This window comes from Phyllostomus hastatus, unplaced genomic scaffold (genome assembly GCF_019186645.2).
Source record: "Phyllostomus hastatus isolate PE091 unplaced genomic scaffold, TTU_PhHast_1.1 phas_scaffold_78, whole genome shotgun sequence".
In the NCBI taxonomy this organism is placed as follows: Eukaryota; Metazoa; Chordata; class Mammalia; order Chiroptera; family Phyllostomidae; genus Phyllostomus; species Phyllostomus hastatus.
Genome location: NW_025334041.1, coordinates 14,975,315 through 15,001,091, shown reverse-complemented (window position 1 = coordinate 15,001,091; position 25,777 = coordinate 14,975,315). Strand labels below are relative to the sequence as shown.

The 25,777-nt window shown below is 36.5% G+C and overlaps 1 protein-coding gene across 3 annotated transcripts in view; it reads right to left on the bottom strand.

Annotated features, from left to right (window-relative positions):
- FAM126A (family with sequence similarity 126 member A) overlaps nucleotides 1-25,777 on the bottom strand; it is a 60,517-nt gene that overhangs the window by 32,050 nt on the left and 2,690 nt on the right. For 2 of the 3 annotated variants that reach the window (XM_045828191.1, XM_045828193.1), the window contains exons 2-3: nucleotides 7,759-7,837; nucleotides 693-794 (exon numbers count right to left, since the gene is read on the bottom strand). In XM_045828191.1, coding sequence (XP_045684147.1) covers nucleotides 693-794; nucleotides 7,759-7,809 — 153 coding nt within the window. In that variant the 5' untranslated portion in view covers nucleotides 7,810-7,837. Of the gene's footprint in view, nucleotides 1-692; nucleotides 795-7,758; nucleotides 7,838-23,555; nucleotides 23,604-25,777 lie in introns of all 3 variants that reach the window. The other variant, XM_045828192.1, reaches the window with a different exon arrangement.

The following is a 25,777-nucleotide window of genomic DNA, read 5'->3' as shown; positions in this document are numbered from 1 at the left end:
ACGGCTGGGGAAAGCACCAGCTAGTGATTGTCGTTCTTTACATGCCTTCCGTGTTTCCAGGCTGCCATATACTATCCCCACAGCTTAGAAGGTCCTTTCATCTTGCACACCTGGCAAATTCAAGTATATGCATGTAGATGCAGTTAAGAATTTTCTTGAAACTGTGTTTACTTATTTCCTACTCCTTTTCTTTTTAAGATAAAGATCATATGTTACTCATCTTTGACTTTCTATTGCCTAGCACTGCAGCTGTCTCATAGTGGACATAGAAATAGCTGCTGAAAGAATACATGAATGTAGTGACCCAGACTTTTCTAGGCTACCTCCAGTAAGAGAGAAAGAGGGGGCAGGGGAGAGGGAGAGGGAGAGGGTGAGAGATCATGTTCAGAGATGGCTTTTGGAATATAGTAAAATTCTATTTCTTGGCCTGGGGGAGGGTACATTAGAGTTCACTTTATTACAGAGGTTTTTTTTCACCCTGACATTTTTGAACAAAAAGTATTCTTCTGTTAATTCACTCCATCCCATTTCTCAAAGGTAATCAGCTAAACACTCCACAGTTCTATAGTCCCTTAAACACATGACTTTTCTTACTTTTATATATGTTATATTTCACAATAAAATTTAAAAAATCAATCAACTGGACGAGTACAATCAATAGTACTTGTACAATAAATTGGAAGAGAACTTACCTCACTTTGTGGCTCCTGGATAACTTTATAAAGAGATGAAACTAAAGAACTCTTATCTTTCAAATTTGTTGCATAATTTGATAAAGATGTTTCTGGTAGTGTCTAAACAAATAAAAAATATGATTTATTTTTATGAAATGTCCAGAATAGGCAAATCCATAGGCAGAAAGTAGACCAGCTGTTGCCGGAGATCAGACCATGGGAGAGGTGGGAGTGACTAACAGGTACGGGATTTCTTTTGGGGGTGATGGAAATGTTCTAGAATAAAGATGAGGGTGTTAGTTGCACAACATTATGAAATACTAAAAACCACTGTATTTTCACCTTAAGACAGTAAATTTCATGTGAATTATATCTCAAAAAATAATTGCAAAATAAAACAATATATATTTAATCTTCTTATCATCAACAGGGACATAAATTAACATTAACACTTCATCTTTGGCAATAGTGTGGGAATAGAAATGATAATACAAACCATGTGAAAAGTGGTTTACATTATATACATTACAAATCTCATTACCCATATTGATCCTGTTGCATTATATACATTACAAATCTCATTAGCCATATTGATCCTGCTTTTTTTAAATTTTTTTAAGATTTTATTTATTTATTTTTAGAGAGGGAAGTGAGAAAGAAAGAGAGAGAGAGAAACATTAATGTGTGGTTGCTGGGGGCTGTGGCCTGCAACCTAGGCATGTGCCCTGACTGGGAATCGAACCTGCGATGCGTGGTTTGCAGCCCACGCTCAATCCACTCAGCTATGTCAGCCAGGGCTGATCCTGCTTTTTAATCAAGATTGTATTAATGAAAATTGTTGTATAAAGATCTAATAATGTTTCAAACCTAAAAGCCATAGATCATTATCAAAGCAACTCTCCGGAGTTACATATTGTGACTGTTAAGTTAGGCAAGGCTGTTCTCCTCTATAGAACTGGGAGGAAATTTTGGACTTCTCAGAACTGCAGAACCAGGCAGACACACTATCAACCAACTACTTTTCCTAATGTCATTTAAAATATAGAGAACCAAGAACCAATCACAGTTTGCCAGCCCTACCCATTCAGAAGGGACACCATGACAAGAGAGGAATGAGAAAAGATAAAACTCCAGGAGTAAGTCAGACGGTTTCAGGTAAAAGTAGTAGGAAAATCTGAAAAGCAAAAACAAAAACAAAACCCTTCATTATAACAAGTGATAGGGAGCCCATCCTTCTAGATGATACCCCTTCTTTAGCAACATGTGTCTGTCTCCCAAGTCAGTGTTGTCTCTCATGCACATGCTCTCAATCAACAGATGTCAGTCTTGCAGTAAACATAACATCTCAAGATACTGCTAAGTCATCCCAAGATATGCTACTTCTTACATGTCCGGCATCCTAGTATTTCATGATTTAAAGTGGGTATGGTTAGTGTGTGCCGAAATACACACAGAAAAATTAAACAGCATGAATTCTTATAATAAGAGTATTTGATTAAATTTTACTTCACTGTGAGCTCCTTGAGGGCAAGAACTATCTTACCATCTCTCCATCCACAGCACTCAGCACAAAGCCTTGTATTCAAACTTTTACTGAAGGAATTTATTATAGATGAACAGAATAAAAAATAAATACTGTCACTGTTTACATCAGCAGAGTCTTTAAAAACAGGTCACATTTCACCTTAGGGTATATAAGAAAATAGAGTCTTTTTTTTTAATTTAATAAGATAGTTTTGCTCAGCAGAGTGTAAGTAAAGGTGAGCTATCTGGGAACCGCCCCCCATTCTCGGGGCAGGGTGGGGATTTGCCACAACTGTTTATATAAAGACGAGATTAGGGCGTTCTTCAATATTTCAAAAGCATGTAACAAAAGATCTCCAGGCAACATTTTATTTCCGTCATTTGATCAAAAGTAACCTAACACTGAGGAGTTTATATAAAAGGGAATAATAGTCACATAAATAGATTTCTAATACCCTGTATAGAAATGAACCTGAATTATATATGTAAAATACATTATTATATATGTATACATATGTGTGTCTACTATAAAATTTAAAACTGAGTGAATTGAAATATAAATATTTTTAAAACTTTTAAAAAATGAAAATAAAGATTATAATATTATACATACTATTTAGACTATTTAGACTATTAAAAATGAAAGATTCATTAAAAATGCAAACTATTACAATTTTTAGCTCACATACCAATTAACCTTCATGAGGTGACTGTTTTCTGGGAAACAGCCGAAGACAAAAGGACAGCTCTCTTCTGGAAAAGACAAGCTCTAGGAAATCCCCTGGATCCAGGCTCCTACTGCTGAATGACAGGACAGGTCTCCTAAAACTTAGTGTGGTGGACTACACTACATTTTATCACAATTCCGTTGTTATTTCATTTTGTGAGTGTGGGAGAAGTTAATTTTGTTAATAGAAGAGGAGAAAATATAAATGTTGTGTTTATGAACAGTGCTTTGAAAAACTTAAGATCTAAAAGAGCCTAATAAGTCCTGGTTGGTGTGGCTCAGTTGACTGGGCATCTCACCCACACCGAAAGGTTGCCAGTTCAATTCCCAGTCAGGGAACATGACTAAGTTGCAGGTTTTGTCCCCATGACTAATCCATACTTCTCTCTCACACTGATGTCCCTAGCCCTCTCTTGTCCCTCCCTTCTCCTTTCTCTAAAAATAAATAAACTCTTCTAAAAAATAAAATAAAATAAAATATCCTAATGATTTAAATACCGTTACAGCAAACCTTTAAATTTCTCTGCATTGTGCCCTGGCTGGCATAGCTCAGTGGATTGAGCTCAGGCTGCGAACCAAAGCATCACAAGTTCGATTCCCAGTCAGGGCACATGCCTGGGTTGCAGGCCATGGCCCCCAGCAACCGCACATTGATGTTTCTCTCTCTCCCCCTCCCCTCCCTCTCTAAAAATAAATAAATAAATAAAATCTTAAAAAAAAGACTTACATTCTTTAAAAAAAAATTCTCTGCATTGTATCAGTTCAAAGGTACTGCCCTTCTTAAATACCAGCTAAGCTTTTTCATTTTTCAGAAAGCAGAATTGGAGACAAAAAAGAAAAATGTAATAATGGGAAACTATGTTGGAAAATTAATCTTGGCAAAATTTAAAGACAGATGCTTCATACTAAAGTATGACAGATGGTTTTTTAAAAAATGTAAGGATGTGATACGGTTTGGGTGGAAGAGAATTAATGAAGATGGACAGATGGGTGGAGAACCAGTAAATAAAACAACTCTGTTCAAAAATGTTACACATGAGACTGGATTTTGAGTCACATAATGATATTCAGTGACTATCAGAAAATTGAAAAAATCAGAAGTCTAGAGCCTGGAAATATACTAGATAAACCTACATGGAGCCTTAAGAAAAACACAATTCAATCTGAAAGATAATATGTTATAAATAAATCTTTGAAAAGCTAGAGGTTGATCTATTCATGAAATCTTCAAGAAGTCCCAGTCTAATTATTTTGTTAGTGTATAAAGAGTACTAACAAGCGCCCAAAGCCAGAATACACACTGAGTGCTTCTTCCAAAAAGAAAAACAAAAGGATTTACACCCAGAGCAAAATGAATTGTCTTTGTGCATTTGAGAGAATGTTGAGTGCGGTTGTGAAGCTGGGAGTTCAGACTGTGACCGTGCAACAGTGTAGAGCGGAATCACCTTCACGGAGTTCCTGCACTTAAATTTTCCTGCTGAGAACAATGAGACCCAAAGGAGTTATGTGATTGGTCCAACATCATAAAACTGCCTACAAGAAGAATAATTAGGTGAAAGGGTTTCTGACTTCTCAGACCAATGTACTTGGTACCGCTTTACCGATCATGATGCCCTTGGCCATATAGCACATTGTTAAATTAACCAAGCAGAGGCTTTTTCTAAATACATATAGTAATATAAATATTTGTGGCTCAAAATCCAGTCTCATGTGTAACATTTCTGAACAGAGTTATTTTATCTATTGGTTCTCCACCCATCTGTCCATCTTCATTAACTCTCTTTCACACAAATTATATAACATCCTTACATTTTTTTTAAAAAGTCTGCCAAATGATACTTTGGTATGAAGCATCTGTCTTCAGATTTTGCCAAATTTTAGCCAAAACTGTTATTAAAATCACAAATCATTTCAAAAGACAAGATACTCTAATTTTAAAACTACTTAAGAGGTTTGTTCTCAAGTACTTTTCTACATTCCATTACGTATAATAGGCTAATTTTTCCTTATAACCTTCGTCTCTTTAACACATGTAAAGAGAGATGAATTTAATACACAATTAACACAATTCAAAATAACACTCAAAATAACTTTCTGGAATGTCTACCAAATTAACCAATGAATAGGAAATATCTCTTTAACTGGCTATAATATAGACTAGACAATAATGTAAAATATGTGTTATACCAAATCAGTTGAAAATCTTACAGGATTAGGACAAAAATTAATTCATTTTTATTTCATGGGGCTTAGGATTTCACTTCTCTCCTCCCAATAGGAAATTTTCCTTAGGCCTGAATTAAATTTATAAGAATTTTAATAAAATATCACTACCCCCATAATACAGGGTGGGGCAACAGTATGTGAAAGAGTTTATTCTTATATTATTTATTATTGTATCATTTTCTATACAAAAAAACTGTAAGCTCACTTTTGTCCCACCCTGTATATGTTATGTTGACAAAATATTACTTAGATAATGCTTTGTTTAATCACATCCTAGTTTATTTAACTGGATGATGGTATTTCAAAAACAAGACATATGAGTTTGGTATACTCATTGCTACTGGGGTCCCATTGCTTCTTGGCCCTCTAGTGACAAAAGCTAGAAAATATATGCATGCACATATGTATGGATATACATGTATAAATATATCATATACATTCTCTTAATTCCAATCCAACACTTTAGGGTTCTTTCTTGCTTTCCCCATTCCATGTTTCTCATTCCTTTCTCAGGCTCAGAGAAGTCTAACTCCCATTATCTTCCACATTACTTATTTACTCAAAGTAAACAGCCTACCAATGTAACCACGCTGGCTGACTCTTCTCCATGCCATCTGTGTAACCCTTCCCCTGGAAAATCCCTTTCTTCAGACACTAAGGCACATTACCATCCTTACTGCCATGGGACCCCCTCCCCCCTCACTGCTGCACTTCCTAGGGTGTTTCTATAGTCAAGGCAGGTAGAGAAAGAAGGGAATAAACAAACAGATGGGAAGGGGAGGGAATCAGTCACAATTTGCAATTATTTGCATTAATAGTTGACCCCTCCCCTACACACCATCTTTTAATATACCATCTTTCCACAACTGCCCTATTAAAGAATGGCTAACTGGCTATATTTGCTTTTGCAAATTTGACTTCACCATTAAAAATAAGAATGCCCTAGAAGTGATACTCACTTCTGTTAAATTTCACAATTTCCATCAACCTGCCAAAAAAGAAATTGTGATATAATGAATCATACTAAACACTCTTGAAGCAGGAAAAAAAAGCTTAAAACACCTTGAACACTTATTCACAAACACAGTATATGCATTAAAAAAGCACATACAAGATTTAACCAAACTACTGCAATATGTAGAAGGTACTTTATATAATGCACTTGGATAATATTCTACATCACTCTGTGATGAGTTAGGGGTTCCACAAGAGGATACATGATTCATGACTACAAAAACTGAAAAAGTGAAAATCTGCCCAGCTATTCATTCATCATGATAACAATGACTGATAAGGCCAGCTACAAATTTAATAGGAAACATTGTTTCTCTCAAGGACACACCGCAGCTAAAAAGTATCATAACAATCTCATTTTTTGAGTGACTACCATATTGTTACTCACTGAGAAGCCTTATTATCTAAAATCACTGCTATCAAAAACTTGGTTGTTTAAACATATATCAGTAAGAATGAAACATCCCACACCTGCCTGAAGGATCTAAGTCACCTTGACACAGAGAAGCAGGCTCAATTTCCAACCTCGGTACAGAGGTCCGGTGGAGGGCTTTCTGAACACGACGTGTCACAGAGATGCTAACTTGGTAGTTTCGGAGACAACGGGACCCTGGGTTTACTTCCAAGTTGAGACCAGATGTCGACCCCATTTACACATAGCTCTGTTTGATTTGAGTCCATCAAAATACAGCTTCATTTAATTTTCATCTGAACTCCATCCTTTCTCTAACTCCTACAACTTTATCTTTTCCTTTGTTTGGCAAGATATGTTGTCTCTCTCACTGAAACAAGTCAAAAAGTCTGACATAGTTATGTGTAACAGTGAAAACCTGAGGACAAGGGGGAGGTAATTAACTGGTTAAAACAACACGATTTTAGCTATCATAGAGACAAGTTCATGAAACATGAAAACACAAGTTTTATTTTCACCAAATAACCAAAAGTTATACACCCCTTATCTAGTCACTGGGTTAGCCAGCTAGAGAAAGACCCACGGGTAGAAAGTTGGGTAAATATCTTTGCATCTTCTCCTCACTGTTGATCATGCCCACTTTCATTACCCAAGTTGGGACTTCGATGGTGGTTGAAAAGCATGACATCAACCTTCAGACATTCTAACCATTCTGTATGGTGTTGCCATAAAAGGGAAAAACTGTTTGAACCACATGGAAGAAAAAACAAATTCTCTTCTAAAGAAGATTACTATATGTAAAAAATTCCCTATTAGGATTATTTGGAACATACTTTTGCTTCCACAGATATTTAGCTTTCCAGTTGTATTTTTTAAAAGACTTTATTTACTTTTTAGAGAGAGGTGAAGGGAGGGAGAAAGAGAGGGAGAGAAACATCAATGTGTGAGAGGCACATCAATTGGTTGCTTCTCACACGCCTCCAACTGGCAACCTGTCCCACAACCCAGGCCTGTGCCCCGACCTGGAATCGAATCTGTGACCCTTTGGTTTGCAGGCTGGCACTCAATCTACTCAAGCCACACCAGCCAGAGCCAGTTGTATTTTTCTTTAAAACCACTAGAATTTAAACCCCAGACAAAACTTCTTTGGAATAAAATTGTTATATTAAAGCAAATATTACCTTAAACTCTGATAACCATTCCTCCACAACTCCTTTTTCTGAAGTGAACATCTTTCCACATCTGTTCTGAACCTTCAACCTGAAAATTCACATAGATCATTGTTAAAACTTTAAGTATTTTCTTTATAATTTGATTACTATAGATAAAATTGAACCTATAAATTTTAATTATTTCCTATTTGTAAAATTAAAGCAATTTCAAACATAAATTACTGGGTTCATTTAAAAACCAATGTGCACAAACAAGCATTAAAATGAAAGAATTATGACAAAAGTATAAATATCATAATATGAAACTGGCTCTGCATTCAGTTTTCATTCAGCTTTCAGGAATGCCAGTTGCAAAATATACTGGACATTATTTCCTAGTTTCAGTTAAGTAATTTCAAATAGATCATGCATCTTAAGAAAACTGCAGAAAATTGCATCCAAAATTGACTTTATAGAATGCATTAAAGTAATTTAATTTGCTTATATTTCAGTTATTTGCAAGAATAACAATCTACCTAGGCAAGCCACTTTGGTTCTCAGAAAGCTTAATATTCATAAAACAAAAGTAAAAGTGATAATATCCAAGACAATGACTATAGTTATTCAGAATATTGGAATTACTTAAGTATAAATAAGAAAAATAGAAAGCTAAGGAAATGCAAAATAAGTTTACCTCAGGTAAAACTTATCAAAGTATAATGTAGTTTTCTTCACCCATCCTTAGAAACGGTTTCTTGGGGGAAAACCTTAGCTCTATCTGAGTTTCCTACTTCCTAAATCAGGTACAAATCCTGCACTAGGCTCCTTAATTTTCATCAGCATTATCAGGTAGGAGAAACTGAGGCTGAACTGCCAAAAACTGAATGCATGACCTTGAGCAAGTTATTTTCCCTTGTTTTTCACCTGTGGAATGGGGATAACCACAGTATCTACTTTCAAGGGGTTGTTGTACAAGTTCAACAAAAAATTGCAAATAAAAAATTTATCATAGTACCTGGCAATAAAGTATTACTGTGCAATATTATTCCTAAAGAATATCAACTTGTACAGCCTTTGAACAGCTATCAAAGTACACAGGGGATATGCCTTAATGAACAACACAAGGTTCTTGCTAAAAAATAAGTTTCTTTTGTCTAATTCCCATGAAAAACAATGTTAAGAACACACACACACATCCATGGGGAATCACTTGAGAGATAGGCATTATATCTATTAGAATTAAAAATAGCCCGTTTATTTTTTTTATTCTAAATTTTATCTTTGGAGCAAGTCAGACAATCAGAAACCCACATATTAATACCATATTATTGATTTCATAGAACTGTGCACTCAGGAAAACTGCACTTTGGAATTATGTCCAAAATGTTACTGAAAACATTGCTAGACGTGTTATCCCCTTTTAAATCCAACAGAGGGAAAACTCACATCTTCAGTTTTCAGTACCAGGAAAACTGTGCTTTAGAGTAACTGGTTTGCTTTTATATTATAGATACTGTGAATCTCGTAACTGATTCTCCTTGCTTTGATGCTAATAAATGAGAGTCAAAGTTTCGGCCCTAACTCTGTCCAAAAAAATAAATAAATAAAGTAGGCCTGAATTAATCTTACCTGTTGTGTTATATTATACTGTTACTCTTATTTTCTTTTTGTGTGGACTTGTGTAATTTTATCCTGTTATATATATATTGTAAAGCAAAATGAAGCACAGTAAATATAAGTTTACATGCCTTTTTTTATTTATTCATTGTTTTATTTAGTAAATTAGGAAAGAAAATGATCACAAATAAAACCAGGCTATATCAGGTGAGTGAGAATTAAGGAGATGCATTTTTTGGAAACATTTCATTTGTTTACTTTTGGAGAAAGGGGGAAAGAAGGAGAGAAACAATGATGTGCGAGAGAAACATCTATCAGTTTCCTCTCACAGGCTCCCTGCCTGAGGATGGCACCAGCAACCCAGGCATGTGCCCTGACCAGGAATTGAACCAGTAACCTTTTGTTTTGAGGGATGACACCCAACCAACTGAGCCACATTGGCCTGATTAAAATGAGTATGATTTTAGAGAGAAGAATTATGTTTTAGTAATACACATTTGTGGACATTCGATTCTAGGGCTGTTGTTGTCTTTCAGGGTTTTTATTTTCTACCTGTAAAATGTACTGGATGCTGAATTCTTCTAGTTTCCTCCAATAACTGTCTACGACTCTCCAAACTAACAGTTACAATTTTTCTCCCATTCTTTGACTTGGAATCATTGAGAGCCAAAATTGCTCTTCTCCCAAACCCATGAAAGCTAAAGTGGAACAACTTGATATAAACTTCAGAGAAATCACTACAACAGCTCATACATTTGACAAATCTTCATGCCTACTGCATAAAGATCACCAGAGACATTCAAACTGCAAACCAGAAAAATCTATTGTCATTGCCTGCCTTCACTCCATCTGAAGATGCTTGAAGCCAGACATCTAGAAATCTTCTCTACTGCCTGCCTTTAGAACTCAGAAACGGGGATTACAGTCTGTTCCAATCATTAACCTTCTTTTTTCTTTTGTTTCCATAGAGATGCCTCTTATTAAATACATAACTGCTTTCACCACAGGACTAATTTTGGGAGCCCACCTGCATCACCACCTCCTGAAATGAATAACAACTGTTTAACTAGACTGACCTATACTGGAGACTGAGACTGGTTTAACAGGATATGAAACCATCAACCCAACTCCTGGAATGTGATACTTCTCAGGAAGTTTCAGAGGAAGAAACTGTTGGGATTCAGAACAAGTCACCCCAAGATGTGTCTCTGTGGTATTCAGATTATTCTGAGCTGAAGGCAACAAAGACTCTGTGGACTCAAGAGAGACTCTGTCCCCCTCCCACCCTCATCCCTTTAACTACCTAGAAGAATTTGAATGAAGGTCATTGCCCATAATAAGAGATTATGAGGGACCGCCTTTCTTGACCTATCAATCTGGCAAGGCAAACTACTCATGACTGAACATCTCTTCTTATTGTCCTGAAATGATCCTTCGAAGCCCCAAGGATCCATACCTTATTGTTAGCTCAAAATGGCCTGCATACACACACATACCTCATTTTAACTTTCCGTTGCTGAACCTCTCCTGTGTGTGGGGTCTCTGACTCTCTCCTGTATGTAGCCATCCTGCCCATATTGCAGAAGAGAGGATAAGGACGGTAGAGAATGCCCCCTAAGGAGACTTCTTTCCCTGAGCTCTTTATATAGGGCACTGGCCACAGTTCAGTATTAATGGCCACATACAGCATTATGGAAGGTTAAGCAAAAAATCTTTAGCAGGGTAACACATAGCTAAAAATTTGGGTTCTACTCCTAAGAGAGAAGTGAAAAAAAATATTTGTGAACAACAGCAGCCTGTGCTACAAGTGCATTTTGTTATCTGACAGGGCTTAGTCCATGTCGCTATTATAAATGAGCTCTTCTCTTTTTTTAAACTTCATGTTTTGTTTTTCTGTGATGATAATTATTGACTACAAGTATTTAGGAAAGCCATCATTTTTCTATGTATTCTGATTGGTTCATTTCTACCAATCTTACTTAATTAGTTATTCAGCTTTCTAATAATTCTTCAGTCTATAAAATTCTTCAGAATTTTCTAGATAGACAATCATGTCTTGTAACAGGGGGACACACCCCCCCAGAAGTGGGGGTGTGGTGTGAGCTGCGCATGTGCGCTTAGATACTTTGCCCCCTTAATAAACACGGTTGCCAGAGGAGGGGCAAAGGCAAATACGGCCGACACTGGCCTTCATTGGTTGGAATGCTGGACCCTCCCACTGGCTTTCAGTGCACATGGGATTCTGAGAGAGGACTTTTGAAATTCCAGAAAGCAAAAAAGGCAGTTGGTTCTTTCCTCTCCCGGATGGGGAGGCATGTCAGTTGTCACCAGCAGGCCTGCGAGTGGTGGCCAGTGCGGGCCTGTGAGCAGGGGCCTTGGGGCACAGACTCCGAAAGATACCTGAAGCCGGACAGCGACTGCTGACCAGCTAACCCACCTACATTCGTGGTACTTTTGGGTGGGAAAAGAGGTTCCTGGTACAACCTTGAACTGAGCTGGCAGAGGGTGACAGGGTGACTCTTCTTTGGGCGTCTTAGAGGGAAGAAGCTTTGAGGCAGAAACTTGCTGTTACTTCCAAAGACCTTGGTGATAATAGCTCTGTGAGCAGATTTTTGTTCTTGTGTTATTTTCAGTTCTTGAACCTATGTAGTAGTTATAGTGACAAATGTTTAACTAGATCTACTCTGCCTTTTTCTTTCCCTTGCTTTTGTTACCCAGATATTTTAGGCAGAAACTTGCCATTAAACAAAAGATTTCTTTCATTTCCACCGAACTCGATCTGTGGAGATTTGCCTGGTAGGTGGGCAAGCGGTAGGACCCACCCCTACCGGTTGGGTTGAGTAACAGTCTGACAGTTAAATTTTTTATTCTACCACAATGTTAATCTCCAATTTAACCTTACCTGTAAGAATGTTGCCATTTTATTGACATGTCATATTTTACAATTCAGACATTTTAAACTTGCAGGTCTTAAAGTTTGCTACCATGGACATGATATGAAGAGACATTGGCACTACTGCTAGGATGACAAGTTTCATAAAATATTGTTTTATGAAAAGATTCCCAAACTTTTCAAAAATAAATAATCCAATTTGAAAAATGTTAATCTAATTAGCTAATAAAACTGCTTGCTTAGCTCATAACTGAGAGCTATCACTACCACAGACAAATAATCTGAGCCAATTCACCCTCCCCCCTCACACCCTCCCAGACAGACACAAACATTTTAGTCCTGCTAACACCTATACAAAGCACATTGCTATGACAGGTTGATATAATACACTAAATCTTCAAAGGTAAAGCTGAATGGAAATTATATGAAGATCATATAGTTGACCATAAAACATGGACAAACAAGGATGGGGAAAGATGACTACTTAAAGAAAAATAATTCAGGTGCTTAAAAGAATAATAAGAGGAATTTTAAAACGTAACATAATCACCCCAATAAGTTAATGCCATGGGCTGCATTAATAGGAAATATGTAGGACAAGGAAGTTAAATGGGTGACACCAACAGAACATGGTATTCTAAAGATGCTGAAGAAAAGCTAGAGTAGCAACTGGAGCCAGAGTTCTGTTTCCACCAATTATTCCAATGCGACATGGCAAATATGGACACCAAGGCTAAGAAAGTTTTGGTGACTTAACATTAAATGGCACTGAAGTACAAAAAAAAAAAAATGACGGCTGTCCTACCTAGCACACTCAATAGAAGGAGTTAAAAAAAAACATGAGACCACTGTAAATTGTAGAATGATAAATGAAAGGTATCATTACTAGTATTGATTTAGGGAAATATTTTTTAACAAGTAGTTTCTAGCTGAGGGTAAATTTTATTACTTTTTATTTTCTAGGGTACAAACATATCAGAATATGACAAAGTAATCTAAATTAAGTTTGTAAAAAAAGTATTTAATTCAATTTCTTACCAGAATTTGAATTGCTTGAGCAATTTTTCTTAACCAGATTTCTCAAACTTTTGAGAAATTTGAAGTGCTCAAGGAATTTTTCTTAACCAGGCTGTAGTTTTGTTTGTGGCTATTTTTATAATTAATTTGATATCAGGAACTTGATCAGGATTCAGCTCCTATTCCTAGAATATATTTGCAAGGCTAGTTCTAAAACAGTCAGTACTAAAGCTGAAAAAAAGTCAAATCTAATAGGCAAGTTTCAATGACATAGCTCTTCAATGTAACTGTTTACAGCCATTTATCTTATTTGTTACTTTAAAAAAAAAGATATTCTTCAAAATCTCTGTAAAGTCCAACAATTCAGAATTTCACAGGTAGAAGAAAAGGACTTTAGCCATCTAGCCAATCTATCCCACATTAGGAAATCGATGCACATATAGAGGTTAAACACAAGAATCCTCTCTTAGTTACAGAAATACTAGAAACCCACCTCCTAGATCCTTCCAACTATACATCATGTTGCCATTGCACAGTAAAGTCAGGGAAAAATAAAAACATCACCATCTGTATCACCGTCACAAGCGAGGTACATGCAAGTACATTAAATAGCTAAGGCAGTGCTTCCTGAACTTATGTTATAAGAAAGCTATTCAGAAAGATATTAACAATGGTACTAAAGAAAAAAAAGGCTTTCCCTGTGAAAATATAACTATTCAAGAAAGTTAAAGACGGGGTTTTTTTTCAGCTTAAAGGACTTCTCAGGGCCTCTAATACACTAAATCTGTGTTATAAATCCCCAAGAAAGGTGTTTAGAATGAAATATTTCCCCAAGTGCATTTCACCATAGAATGCTTTACTGCTCAGACACAACTGGCGTCACTGGGAATGAAATCTGGAAAACACTTAGTGTGAGTCAGCTGTGTCATACATAGCAATGACGGATGTCCATGATGGGTAATATTGTGGTGATGAGTAACATTCCTCAAGCACTTAAGTGTCTGCCACCACGCTAAGTGCTTTATGGGGATTTTCATTTAATCCTCACAGCCTTCCTAGATGGTGAATTAATATAACCTCTACTTCACAAAAGAAGATGGGGGAGGGAAGGAGAAAAGGAGGAAAAGGAGGAGGAGGGAGAGGAGAAGGAAGAAGGAGGGGGAGGAAGAAGAAAGGAGGGAAAAAAGGTAGGAGAGAAGAAAGGAAAGGGAGAGAAGCAATAAAGCCTAAAGAAATATCCTGTCCACCGCGACCAGAGCGGCTCAAGTTGGCTGGGCATCGTCCTGCAAAGTGAAAGGTTGCAGGTTCAGGGCGCACACCTGGGCTGCGGGTTTAGTCCTGGTCAGGCCACTATGAGAGGCAACCAGTCAACGTTTCTCTCTCTCATTGATATTTCTCTCCTTCTCCCTCCCTCCCTTCACCTCTCTCTAAAAATAAATAAAATCTTTTTTAAAAAATTACCTAAATAACCTGTCCTGTGTCACATACAGGAGGGGGCTGAGTCAGCATAGGCCCCAGGCAGCCCAGCTCGGGAGTCCCCATTCTCAGTCACCACCATTCATATGCTACCAACGATCCTACTCTCCGCACGTAACACTTCAAAGTTCATGATACCAACTCATGAGTAAGTTTGCTTTTATTCTTTTTTTCTTCCTAATATTTTCATTCCAATTGAAAACTAGAATGTTTTCACTCCAAAATAAATTGGTAGGGGGGGGAGTTACATGGGTTATTCAGTTTGGCAGCCAAGTTGAAACTATAGGGTCATAGAAAGAACATGGTAGGGTACTGGGGTCAGTCTTTAATGGACAGAGCGGGCTCTGACTCTTGTTAGCATATGACTGTGAGGAAATTCTTGGTTTTGGTATTCTTCTCGACAACTGGGATGAAGAAAAAGAGGTGAAAAAGTATCTCACTGGTATTTACCACAGTGACCTCAGACTGTCAGCAAGGGTGCTCCCAACTGTATGAATGTGACCTAAGTTTCAATGCCAAAATCAGATTAAAATTCTTACTTGTCCATATGCTGGAGGTTTTTGTAGTTGTGTCTTGTTTTGTTTTATGGCAAACACATTTTTTTAACCGTGTAACTGAGATCTTTATTCAGTCCTCTAGTTCATTCAGTCTTTACCCTAATCTCAGAACTCTGGTAAACTGCTTCCAAGTGATGAATGAGCAAGTGGTATATTTTTGTATATGTTCAAAATTTTTCTCTTTTAGCAAAATACCTCAGAACACTGTAAAAGAGTTGACTAAACACAGCACTATTTAATATGTGATCCAATTTTAAAATGGCAAAAAAAAAAGATAAAAATCACATATAAAAGGTCTGTCCAGAAAAGTTCAGCCATTGTTAATATAAGGAGAACAGTTTGCAGGACATTTATGTAACCTGGCAGCCAAGGAGAGTAGATTGGAATGCGCATGTGTGAACAATGACGACTTCACTGTACTAGTCAGTGGGGGCAGTAGATGCCACTGAGTGAGCATGTGTGCTGTGTGGCCATCACATTCTAAATCACTGAGCCAGTAGAGCAACGAATCTGCATCTAATTTTGTGTTAAACTTGAACATTCCTCCACGGAAACTATTCAGATGATCCAGAAAGCCACAGCTATGGGCAACTGGTAATTGGCAGCTTCATCACAACAATCGCCTGCTCATGTATCTTATCTCATGCAGAGATTTTGGAGAAACATCAAATCACCCATATGACTCAGCCTCCCTGCAGCCCCAATTTGGTGCCCTGCAAATTCTAGCTTTTCCCAAAACTAAAATCACCTTAGAAAGGGAAGAAATTTCAGATCATCAATAAGATTCAAGAAAATATGATGGTGACTGGAAGAACTGTGTGAGGTCCCAAGGTGCCTACTTTGAAGGGGACTGAGGCATCATTGTCCTATGTACAGTGGTTCTTATATCTTGTATCTTCTTCAATAAATGTCTCTATTTTTTCTGTTACATGGCTGGACACCTTCTGGACAGACCTCGTATATTCAGCTATAGCTAAAGGATGTGATGAAAAAATGATGGAAATGATTGTGGCAACTAAGTATAACTGGTTGAGGATCTGAGGGCATAGCAACAATCAAAGCAATAGACATGAGCCAAAAGACACACTGCTCTGTTCCTGTTGATTATAACACAGGCAAAGGAATGTTGCTAAGACTATGCACAAGCAATTAGTTCAAATGCACATTATAATAAAAAGCATTTTACTCAGTCTTCCTCTTCCATTTTCTACTTTGAAAAGGCAACAAGATCTCTTGGCAGAGGCTCTTCAACACTTAAGAACACAAATACCATAAACACTTTTTCTTTGCCAAACCAAACAAATTCAATTGAACTAAAAAATTAGCCAGCTGCTTGCCAATGACTGTAATGGGATGGGGGCGGTAAAAATGACTAGGTATTACTTTCTCCATTAAGCCATCCAAATTTCTCTCTCCCATGTCTTGCCTGGGGGAAGTATAAAAGTTCTAAGGTTTCGGCATTGAGCCCGGCAAACTATTCCTTGGGGACCAGCAAATGAAGGTATTTGGGATTGGAATTTTGCTATATCCAAGCATACAAGCCACCTGTATCAGTTCTCTAGGGCCACTGTAAAAAGTACCACAGACTGGGTGGCTTAAACAACAGAAATTATTTTCTCACAGTTCTGGAGGCTAGAAGTCCAAAATCAAGGTGTCAACAGGGTTGATTCCTGCTGAAAACCACAAGGAAAAGATCTGTTCCAGTCTTTCCTCGTGGCGTATAGTCATCTCTTTCCTGTGTCCTCACGTCATCTTTCAGATGTACGAAGTCATGTCCAAATTTTCTCTTCTTATAACCACACCAGTCAAATTGGATTAGGGCCCACCATAATTACCTCTTTTTAACTTAATTACCTCTGTAAACATCTATCTCCAAATATGATTCCATTATGCTAGGGTTATGACTTCCATATGTACATGGGGGAGGGACAAAATGCAGCCCACTAACACCATCAAAACTGTAATAAACTAGGTTTGCAGCAACTAATCTGACTCTTTTTTCTAGCACTAGAGGTATTTAAATGTCATCCATTTATTCATAAATTGTTAAATCTACTATGTCCTAGATGCTTGGTTTACAAAATTGAACATGGCATAGTCTCTGACTTAAAGGATTCACAGTCTACTGAGGAGACAAGTAAACCTAAAACACAGCAGAAGTGAGTGTCCTTTAATTCATTTTGAAACAAATCAAGGCAAATCAGGGTATTAGCAAATAAAATAATAAAAACAAATGCTATGAGGAGGAATGTCCAGTACAAAGCCCTATGTAAATATTATATTGCAACCATTCTGCTGTCATTTGCCCCTCTTCCTTGCTCTTTCCCAAGAAAACAGCATACAGAAAGGTAGTTCACAAAGCACAGCTCTACTTTAATTCCTTTCTTTTTAAAAGGCTTTATGTATTTTTAGAGAGGGAAAGGGAGGGAGAAAGAGAGAGAGAGAAGCATCAATGTGTGGTTGCCTCTCGTGTGCCCCCTACTGGGGACCTGGCCTGCAACCCAGGCACATGCCCTGGACTGGAAATCAAACTGATGATCCTTTCATTTGCTGGCTGGCACTCAATCCACTGAGCCACACCAGCCAGGGTAATTCCTTTAAATCTTTTGAAGGAATTCAGAACAAGTCACCCCACACCGTGGATTATTTTGAGCTAAAGGCAACAGAAACTGCAAGCTCAAGAGAAACTTCTGCCCCCTCACCACAACCCAACTACCTAAAACTTAAATTAGGGGCCTTGCCCATAATAAGCGATCATCAGAGATCATCTTTTTGACCTGTCGATGTGGAAGGCAAACTTAACTACTGATCATCTGCTCTTAGCATTCTACAATGTGATCTTCCTCTCAGCCAAAGCCCCTGGGTGCCTCACCTCACCCTTCATTCAGAATGGCCTATATGCCTCCTTCTCCCTTTCTCTCTCTGACCCTCTCATCTACATGGGGCTCCCATGCACACAAAATTAAGCTTGGTTTTTCTCTTGTTAATCTGTCCCATGTCATTTTGATTATTTAACCAACAAAAAGAACCAGCAGAGAAAGGGGGAATTTTTCTTTTACCCACACTTTTTGCAATCTAACTGACAATTTTCCCTGCTCTAACATATTGAGGACAAAGGAAGAGAGAAATGTTAACAGAACCGAGCTCCAACTGACTTGTAGGTTGGGTTGATATCTAAGGGTGAGTCACTGCCCTTTAGTAAATTGGAAGGAGACCATTATGAAGTCTACTAATAGAGCCTCACATGTTCAATTAGAAAATGTTCACAGAGAAAATGCAAGTAAACAGTGGTGGTACTATGTGCTAGTAGAGCCATAATAACAGAAGAGAAGAAGCAAAGTTTGCCATCCCAAAATGTGCCTTTTGGGGTAGTGATTATTTTAAGTTAGTTCTTTTTAGGAAGCAAACAAAGCAACTCAAGAAAAAAAAATCTGTGACCTAACCGCCTGCAAGAATTTAGATAGAGGACCTGCTCCCGGAAGAGACATATCATCACAGACAACTGTAGCTTAATATGAACTAAATATAAAAGACAAGGAGGAACCTAGCAAGACCTGTTTGATCTAAGTCCTCTCCGCATCCCATTGTTGAAGATGGCCCGGCAAACGTTTATCTACCAAATATTTGCTTTTCCACCTCCAGGTGAATTGCCTTCCTCCCCTTTGAATTCTCAAACCACACACACACCCCTTACCCTTCTCCCTAGCTCAAGTTGGCATACAAGCTTTAGCTGCCTAATCTGCCCACAGGTTTCACATTCTCAGGAAAGCCCTGTACATAGGTATGTAATAAATTTAGCTATTCTCCTGTTAATCCGTTTTGTGTTAATCTGATTATTAGTCCAGCCAGAAGAATTTAAAAGGGTAGAAGAAAAATTATTTTTCCTCCCCAACAAAAGCAACAGATTTTGACTGTACTACAAAATTCTATTTGATTTTTCTCCACCAGAAATTCAGTGGATCTCATTAAAATGGTTGTTTTGCTTGGTTTGAAAAACTATACTAACCAAAGCAAAAATAAATAGTTCAAGTATGATCATGTTGATTCATGTTAACAGGGGTAACAATTTGTTTTAATGCATAAGCTGAATTGTAAAATTATTTTTAAAATAAAGTTTCCAATAATATTAAGTCTTCTACTAATATAACAAAATATAACCTAGATGTTGCTTTGCATCTGAATATGAAACTAAAATAAGTACAGCAAAAATATCTCTCTTAGTTCCTCCAAAAGTACTTGAAAGTCCTATAAGAATGCTTAATCCTTAAAGTAGTTTAACTATTTCTATTTCAATTATGTACTATTCCTGAGTAAAAGGTTTATAGCAGAAAACTAAACATCTGCTTGGACTCTTTCACCAATAACTAATACTGGTTGATGGAATCAAATTCAATAAATCACATGATATTACAATACACTCTAGGACTTCATAATTTGGAGACATGAAGAGTATCTCCACTGATCACTGTCTTGTGACCAGCTCAGTATGACTTCCATAAAGAGGCTGGGCCTTCTGAGGTGCTACCTAAAACTGTATAACATATTTGAAATTCTCATAGTGACAAAAGCAAATTGTACTCACACTTTTCTGGACATCGCCTTTCTTGTCCTGCCATGCCTTTCCTCTCAATCTATCATCACCATAGATAAAAATAGTATCTCATATCCAAATATAAGTAATTGTTAAAAATAAATATTATAGAAATACTACAGGAGCTTATTGGAAGGAATCCTTTTAGAAAACATTTTGAATAGAAAATATAGCTAACATGAAGTATAGTGAGCTCCTCTATAACTAACTAACATTTCTCTTCCACTCCTTTCTATAAGGAAAGGAATCATATCTTATATTCCTTTTACGAGAATCCCACCCCACCCCAGTCTTTTAACACAGTTTAATGAATGGAAGAAGCAACATGATATAATGAAAAGGTCCCCAAAACTCATTCCCAAGTTCCAGCAAGTTACTGGAACTTTCTAAGTCTCAGTTTCCTCAACTGTGAAAAGTAGTTGATAATATCTACATTACAGGAACACTTTGGGGATTAAAAATAATACAAATAAAGTACTTGCACACCATAGATGTCAATAACAATAGCTCTAATTATCACTAACAAAGTATCAACTTGACGATTGTGAATGTATTTCAGGATCTTATACTTCCAGAAACAAGGAATGGAGGGAGGATGAGAGGGAGGCTTTATTAGATTCTGATGCCCTCCAGTTACTTCTATCCTTATTTATCCTTTATGATTAACTCTCTGACTTAGTAGCCTATTTTGATGCCACTACCTCCAATGATCTCACCACCAATTTATTCCTTAACCCCCTTTACAGTATATATTGGTCCTCATCACATACTCTCCATGATCTTATAAATAAATCAATCGGTTCTCTCTCAATACTCATTCTTTCTCTTTTAACCTTGCCACAAGCGTCTTCCTTTCGGAAACTCTACTAAGAAGACTTTACTGACTTCAGTATTCTATCCCCCATGTAACCATCCTTTTGATTTTCTGTACTTCTCTAATAGCCCGTTTGATTTGCACAGTTCTACCCTCCCCACTTAGTGGATGCTTTCCCCTCCACCCATTTCTAAAATACTTCTACCTTCTTCTCTATTCCTTTATCAGGACCCACTTTAAGTCTCATAATTTCCAAAAAAAGTATTTCCCTCTTCTAAACCACTAAAGTGTGTACTGTTTTGGGGGCTACATTGTCACTCTGTCCACCACCATAATATCTATGGTTAACAAATCATGGGAAATTTGAAATTTAGGTAAAGGGCATATGCGTGTCTAGCAAATTTAAAGAGGCCAGACTACCAGCTTTTTGTGCCCTACATGGGCAGGGGAGGGAAGCACACAGTATGTGTATGTTGACTAGAACCAATACCCTAACTGAATTTACTGTTATTTACATTTAAAGGGGGGGGGAACACAAGAGCTCAAAGAGATAAAAATAGAGTACATAATTGCTTGCATAATTTTAACACTATTAAGGCTTATATTATTCTCTTAAATTTCCAAGCCTATAAGCCACTCAGTAACCTCAAATAATTTCCATTGTACAGTTTAAAAACTCAAACACAATGTTTTCATTAAATCTAGTGCAAATAACTGAATAAGTCCTTATGCATTTATATGAGAAAGCAACTAATGCTCATCAGAACAAAAGACTCTTTGTTCAAGAAACACACAAAACAAATATCACTTAACATTTACGACTAAAAGGCTACCCTGATGCACGCCTCAGCACAGGCAAATATGTAAACTGCAGTGGAAAACTACTGTTTCTGACGTTCCTTGATCTCTTAAATGTGTTGCACTTAACATTCTTTACGAGGTCCAAACAGAATTCAGGAATGCAAATTGATCTTGAACACCCAATAAATTAAAATTCGAATTACATAAAGCACATTACACGAATATTATTCCATTCTTATTCTGGAATCTTCTTAATCTCAATTCCAAAGCAAAGGACATTGAGACTATTTTCTTAACATGCTAAAAAAAAATCTCAAAAAGAATACACAACTGTGAAACCCTAAAAGCATTCTCATTTAAATGAGAAACAAGCCAAAGATGTTTACTATTTACTACTATAATTAACATTATCCTAGATGTTCTGGTTAATATAACTTTAAAGAATAAAATCAGGGTTAAATATTGATAAGAGACAACATTATAATCATTTCCAATGCTATAACTGCCTTTTACAAAAATCCAATATAAAATATTAGAATTAAGAGTTCATAAGATGACTAGTTAGAAAAGAGCCACCAACTTTTCTATGTTCCACTCAGAAGATGTAAACTTCTTTAAAATACAGTGGAAAAAAGATTCCATTCACAATAGCAACAATAAGTTTTAAAATATCAAAATTCAACTTTAAAGATAGGCAGAATCACATGAAAAGAATCATTAAATACTGAGTCACTAAAGATGACTTGGAGAAATGATAAATATATTGTAAAGACATCACAGTTCTTTCTAAAAAATTTAATTTAGAAATTCCAATGGGGTTCTTTTGGGATCTTAATAAACTGAATTAAAGGTAAACTAGAAAAAGAAATATATGAGAAATGCTAGAAATCTTTAGAAAAGATCATAGGAATTCACACAACCATATAATAAGATACATTAAAAGTTATAATACTTAGGAGTTTGAAATTACTGAATCAAAAAAATAAAGATCCAATGAAGTAGAATAAAAAGCCTAGGGAAAAAAATCAGATAGTTATATACACTTAGCTATATAAGAAAGATGACATTTAAACCTCTGAGGAAAGACAATTGCTAATAAGCGGTATTAAAATAATTGAATTACCACTCTACATTAAAATATATCCCAAATAGATTAAAGATGAAATGTTTTTTAGAACTGTGAAAGTGATATAAGGAAATAGAGGTGAATCGTTATATAATCTCAGAATTTGAGAAGGCCCTCCTAAGCAGGTAAACGCCATAAGAGAAAAATCTGACAGAATTAACTACACTAAAAATTTTAAAAATCTGTTTAAAAAGAAAAGCCCACACCAAAAACAAAATTAGGATGCAAATGACAAACTGGAGAAATTATTTGCAATGTAATTTGACAAAAGTCTGTAACAGTTTTAAATATTGTACAAAGAACTTTCATAACTCAATGTTTTCAAATCTTCAATAAACAAAGAACACTAATAAACAAAGAACACTAATGGGTAAGTCAAAAAATACAATACATTTAGTGTCACTAGTAATGAAATAAAGTTTATAGAAGATACAACTTTTCATGTCAAAATGGCAGCTTTTAATTGCTAGTGCCGAATACAGCAAGGTTGCTGGCTTTCTCAAAACAATAAGTGTGAATATTAATTAAACCTTTCTGAAAAGCAATCTACTAATTTAGCTATTAAAAATAATTTAAATATGCATAAATTTTGACTTCAGAATTTATCCTAAGAATATAAAGATATGGACAATGATTAATCTGTCATGAAGTTAACTGCCACACTATTCACTCAAAATTATTGAAAAAAGCTTAAATTTTCAACAGTTGAAATGGTGGTTAAATAAATTATGGTAAATCCATTTGCTGGAACATTTAAAATGATATTATACTATAAAACCAATAATATTTTATTCAATCAGGTAAGCATTCATTCTATTATGTAAATAAGATAGTGGCTAAAGAGCACACTAAAAAAAAGACCTTATATTTAACATGATTTCTTTTGTTAAAGAAAAGTAAATTACTAACTGTTAAAAATACCTATAAGTACTCACCCAAGTATTAATAATGATTATATCTGAGTGGAAGAAATTTTCAGAACTCTAGAAAACAATCAAAAAACAATCAAAGTTTTCACCCCACCTTTACTGATGATCAAGTACAATATAAAAAAAAATACTTAGGTATTAGCCATTCTGCTTTTAGCCCCCTGCCAAAGGTAAGAATCAAAAGTGAGGAACAAGCTCTAGACCTCGGAAACAGTAGGGCTCAGCTTTTACCTACATCCAAATCATGAGCCAGAAATTTTTTCTAAAAAGTGAATGGGAGGGAGATGAGTATTATCTTCCTCAGTATAAAAAGTGAGCCTTTGACACTTCTAATCACAACTCTTCTCTGTCTCATTTGGCAGAAGAGGAATGATTTTTCTCCCCCAATGTATTTAAAAAGGAATATATCCAACAGGCAAGCAAGCAGGATTTCTTCTGAGCAAAGATGTTGTAAACAGAAGATTTTCAAATGTTAAATGTTCTCTTTCCTCAGTGCAAATATGCAGCCTAACTACAAGAGGGCCAAAAAGACTCTGGCAGTACTCAGCTTTCAACAATAAGCAATAGCCAAACTGCTAATTCCATCTGTTCCCCTCCAAAAAAATGACAAAGCATTACATGGCGGTGCCAGGGGTCTTGGGATTTATTTAAGGGGTTTTCTGAAGGGCATTCATTTTCACAATATTAAGACGCTCTCTAATTTTTCTCTTAGCACTTGAGAGCACCAATCTTGATACTATATGATGACAGCTTTGACGCTGATAACAAAGAAATATACTATTTTTAACATCATAATCTTTGTTAGAGAAGTTGTTTCCAGAATTGCCTTCCTTTCTTATTGGTCAAAGCTCTAAATTCCAACCACTTCTGTTGTCTCAGGATCTTAGTTCCAATAAATTGCTAATCTTTCCTGAATATCTTACTTCTTACTTTCCTTAAAAATGTAAAGAAACAAACATAACATCCCTTCAACTTGTATCCCTCTATAGTGATTTTTCAAAGTGCCCACACAGTGGAATTACCCAGGGAACTGCAAAACACCTGTGCAACTATTCTATCATAACAGAAAGTAAACCAGTAGTTTCCAGTGGGTGAAAGGGAAAGATTACAAAGAGAAACAAGAAAACTTTTATTTTTTTTCTTTCTTTTTTTAAAGATTTTATTTATTTATTTTCAGAGATGGGAAGGGAGGGAGAAAGAGAGAAAAACATCAACATGTGGTTGCCTCTCTTGTGGCCCCCACTGGGGACCTGGCCTGCAACCCAGGCATGCACCCTGACTGGGAATCGAACCTGCAACCCTTTGGTTTGCAGGCCCCGCTCAATCCACTGAGCTATGCCAGCCAGGGCACAAGAAAACTTTTAGAGGTGATGAATACATTCATTATTTTGATTGTTGTGATGGTTTTGCAAGTGTAAATATGCCAAACAAACTGCACACTTTAAATATGTGTAGTTTATTAAATGCCAATTATACTTTAATAAAGCTGTTGATATAAATAGTGATGTCTAGGTCCCACCCCACCCCACAACTTGGCATGGGGGTTCCCCCTGGATTTTTGGATCCTTAAAAGCTCCCCAGATGATTATAAATGTGCAGCTAAGATTGAGAAAGACTACTCTATAGCTATCTCTATCCCCTCCCTCAATTTTTTATTTCAGTTTTCTTGAAATGCCTCACTCAAGCATATCTACTTTATCATTACCTATTTTTTCTCCCTTTTTGGAAGACTGGTTTCTGAATCACCACTCAGCTAAAACTGTACTTGCTAAAGTCACCAGTGGACTCCTGACAAACTCACTGGTCCCTGGAGTCCCCTCCATACTTGACAGCTCTTTACAGCATTCAAAATTGTTGGTCCATTCCCCCTTTATCTGAAAATCTCTCCACCCGTAGCACCTCTCTTGACAGCCCTCCCACCTTCCTCTAACTACTATAGTACACTTCTATCTCTCTTTCATACTGTTCTTCTACCTATTTCTGCTCTTTACCAGTCTGTTCTCTTGGTGTCTGCTTTTACCATGCTAAATGCTTTTCCTGAATCATTTCAATATTACCAAATCAATATAGCTTCCGTTTAACCCCCAATCTTCCCTATAAACCTGATTGCCTTTATAAACCTATATCCATAGATCCAAACATCCACATCTTTACCTGAATGCCCCATAGCTTCCTCAAATTAAAAAAAAAAAAATCAAAAATAGAATTTATCATCTTCCCTCCATTTA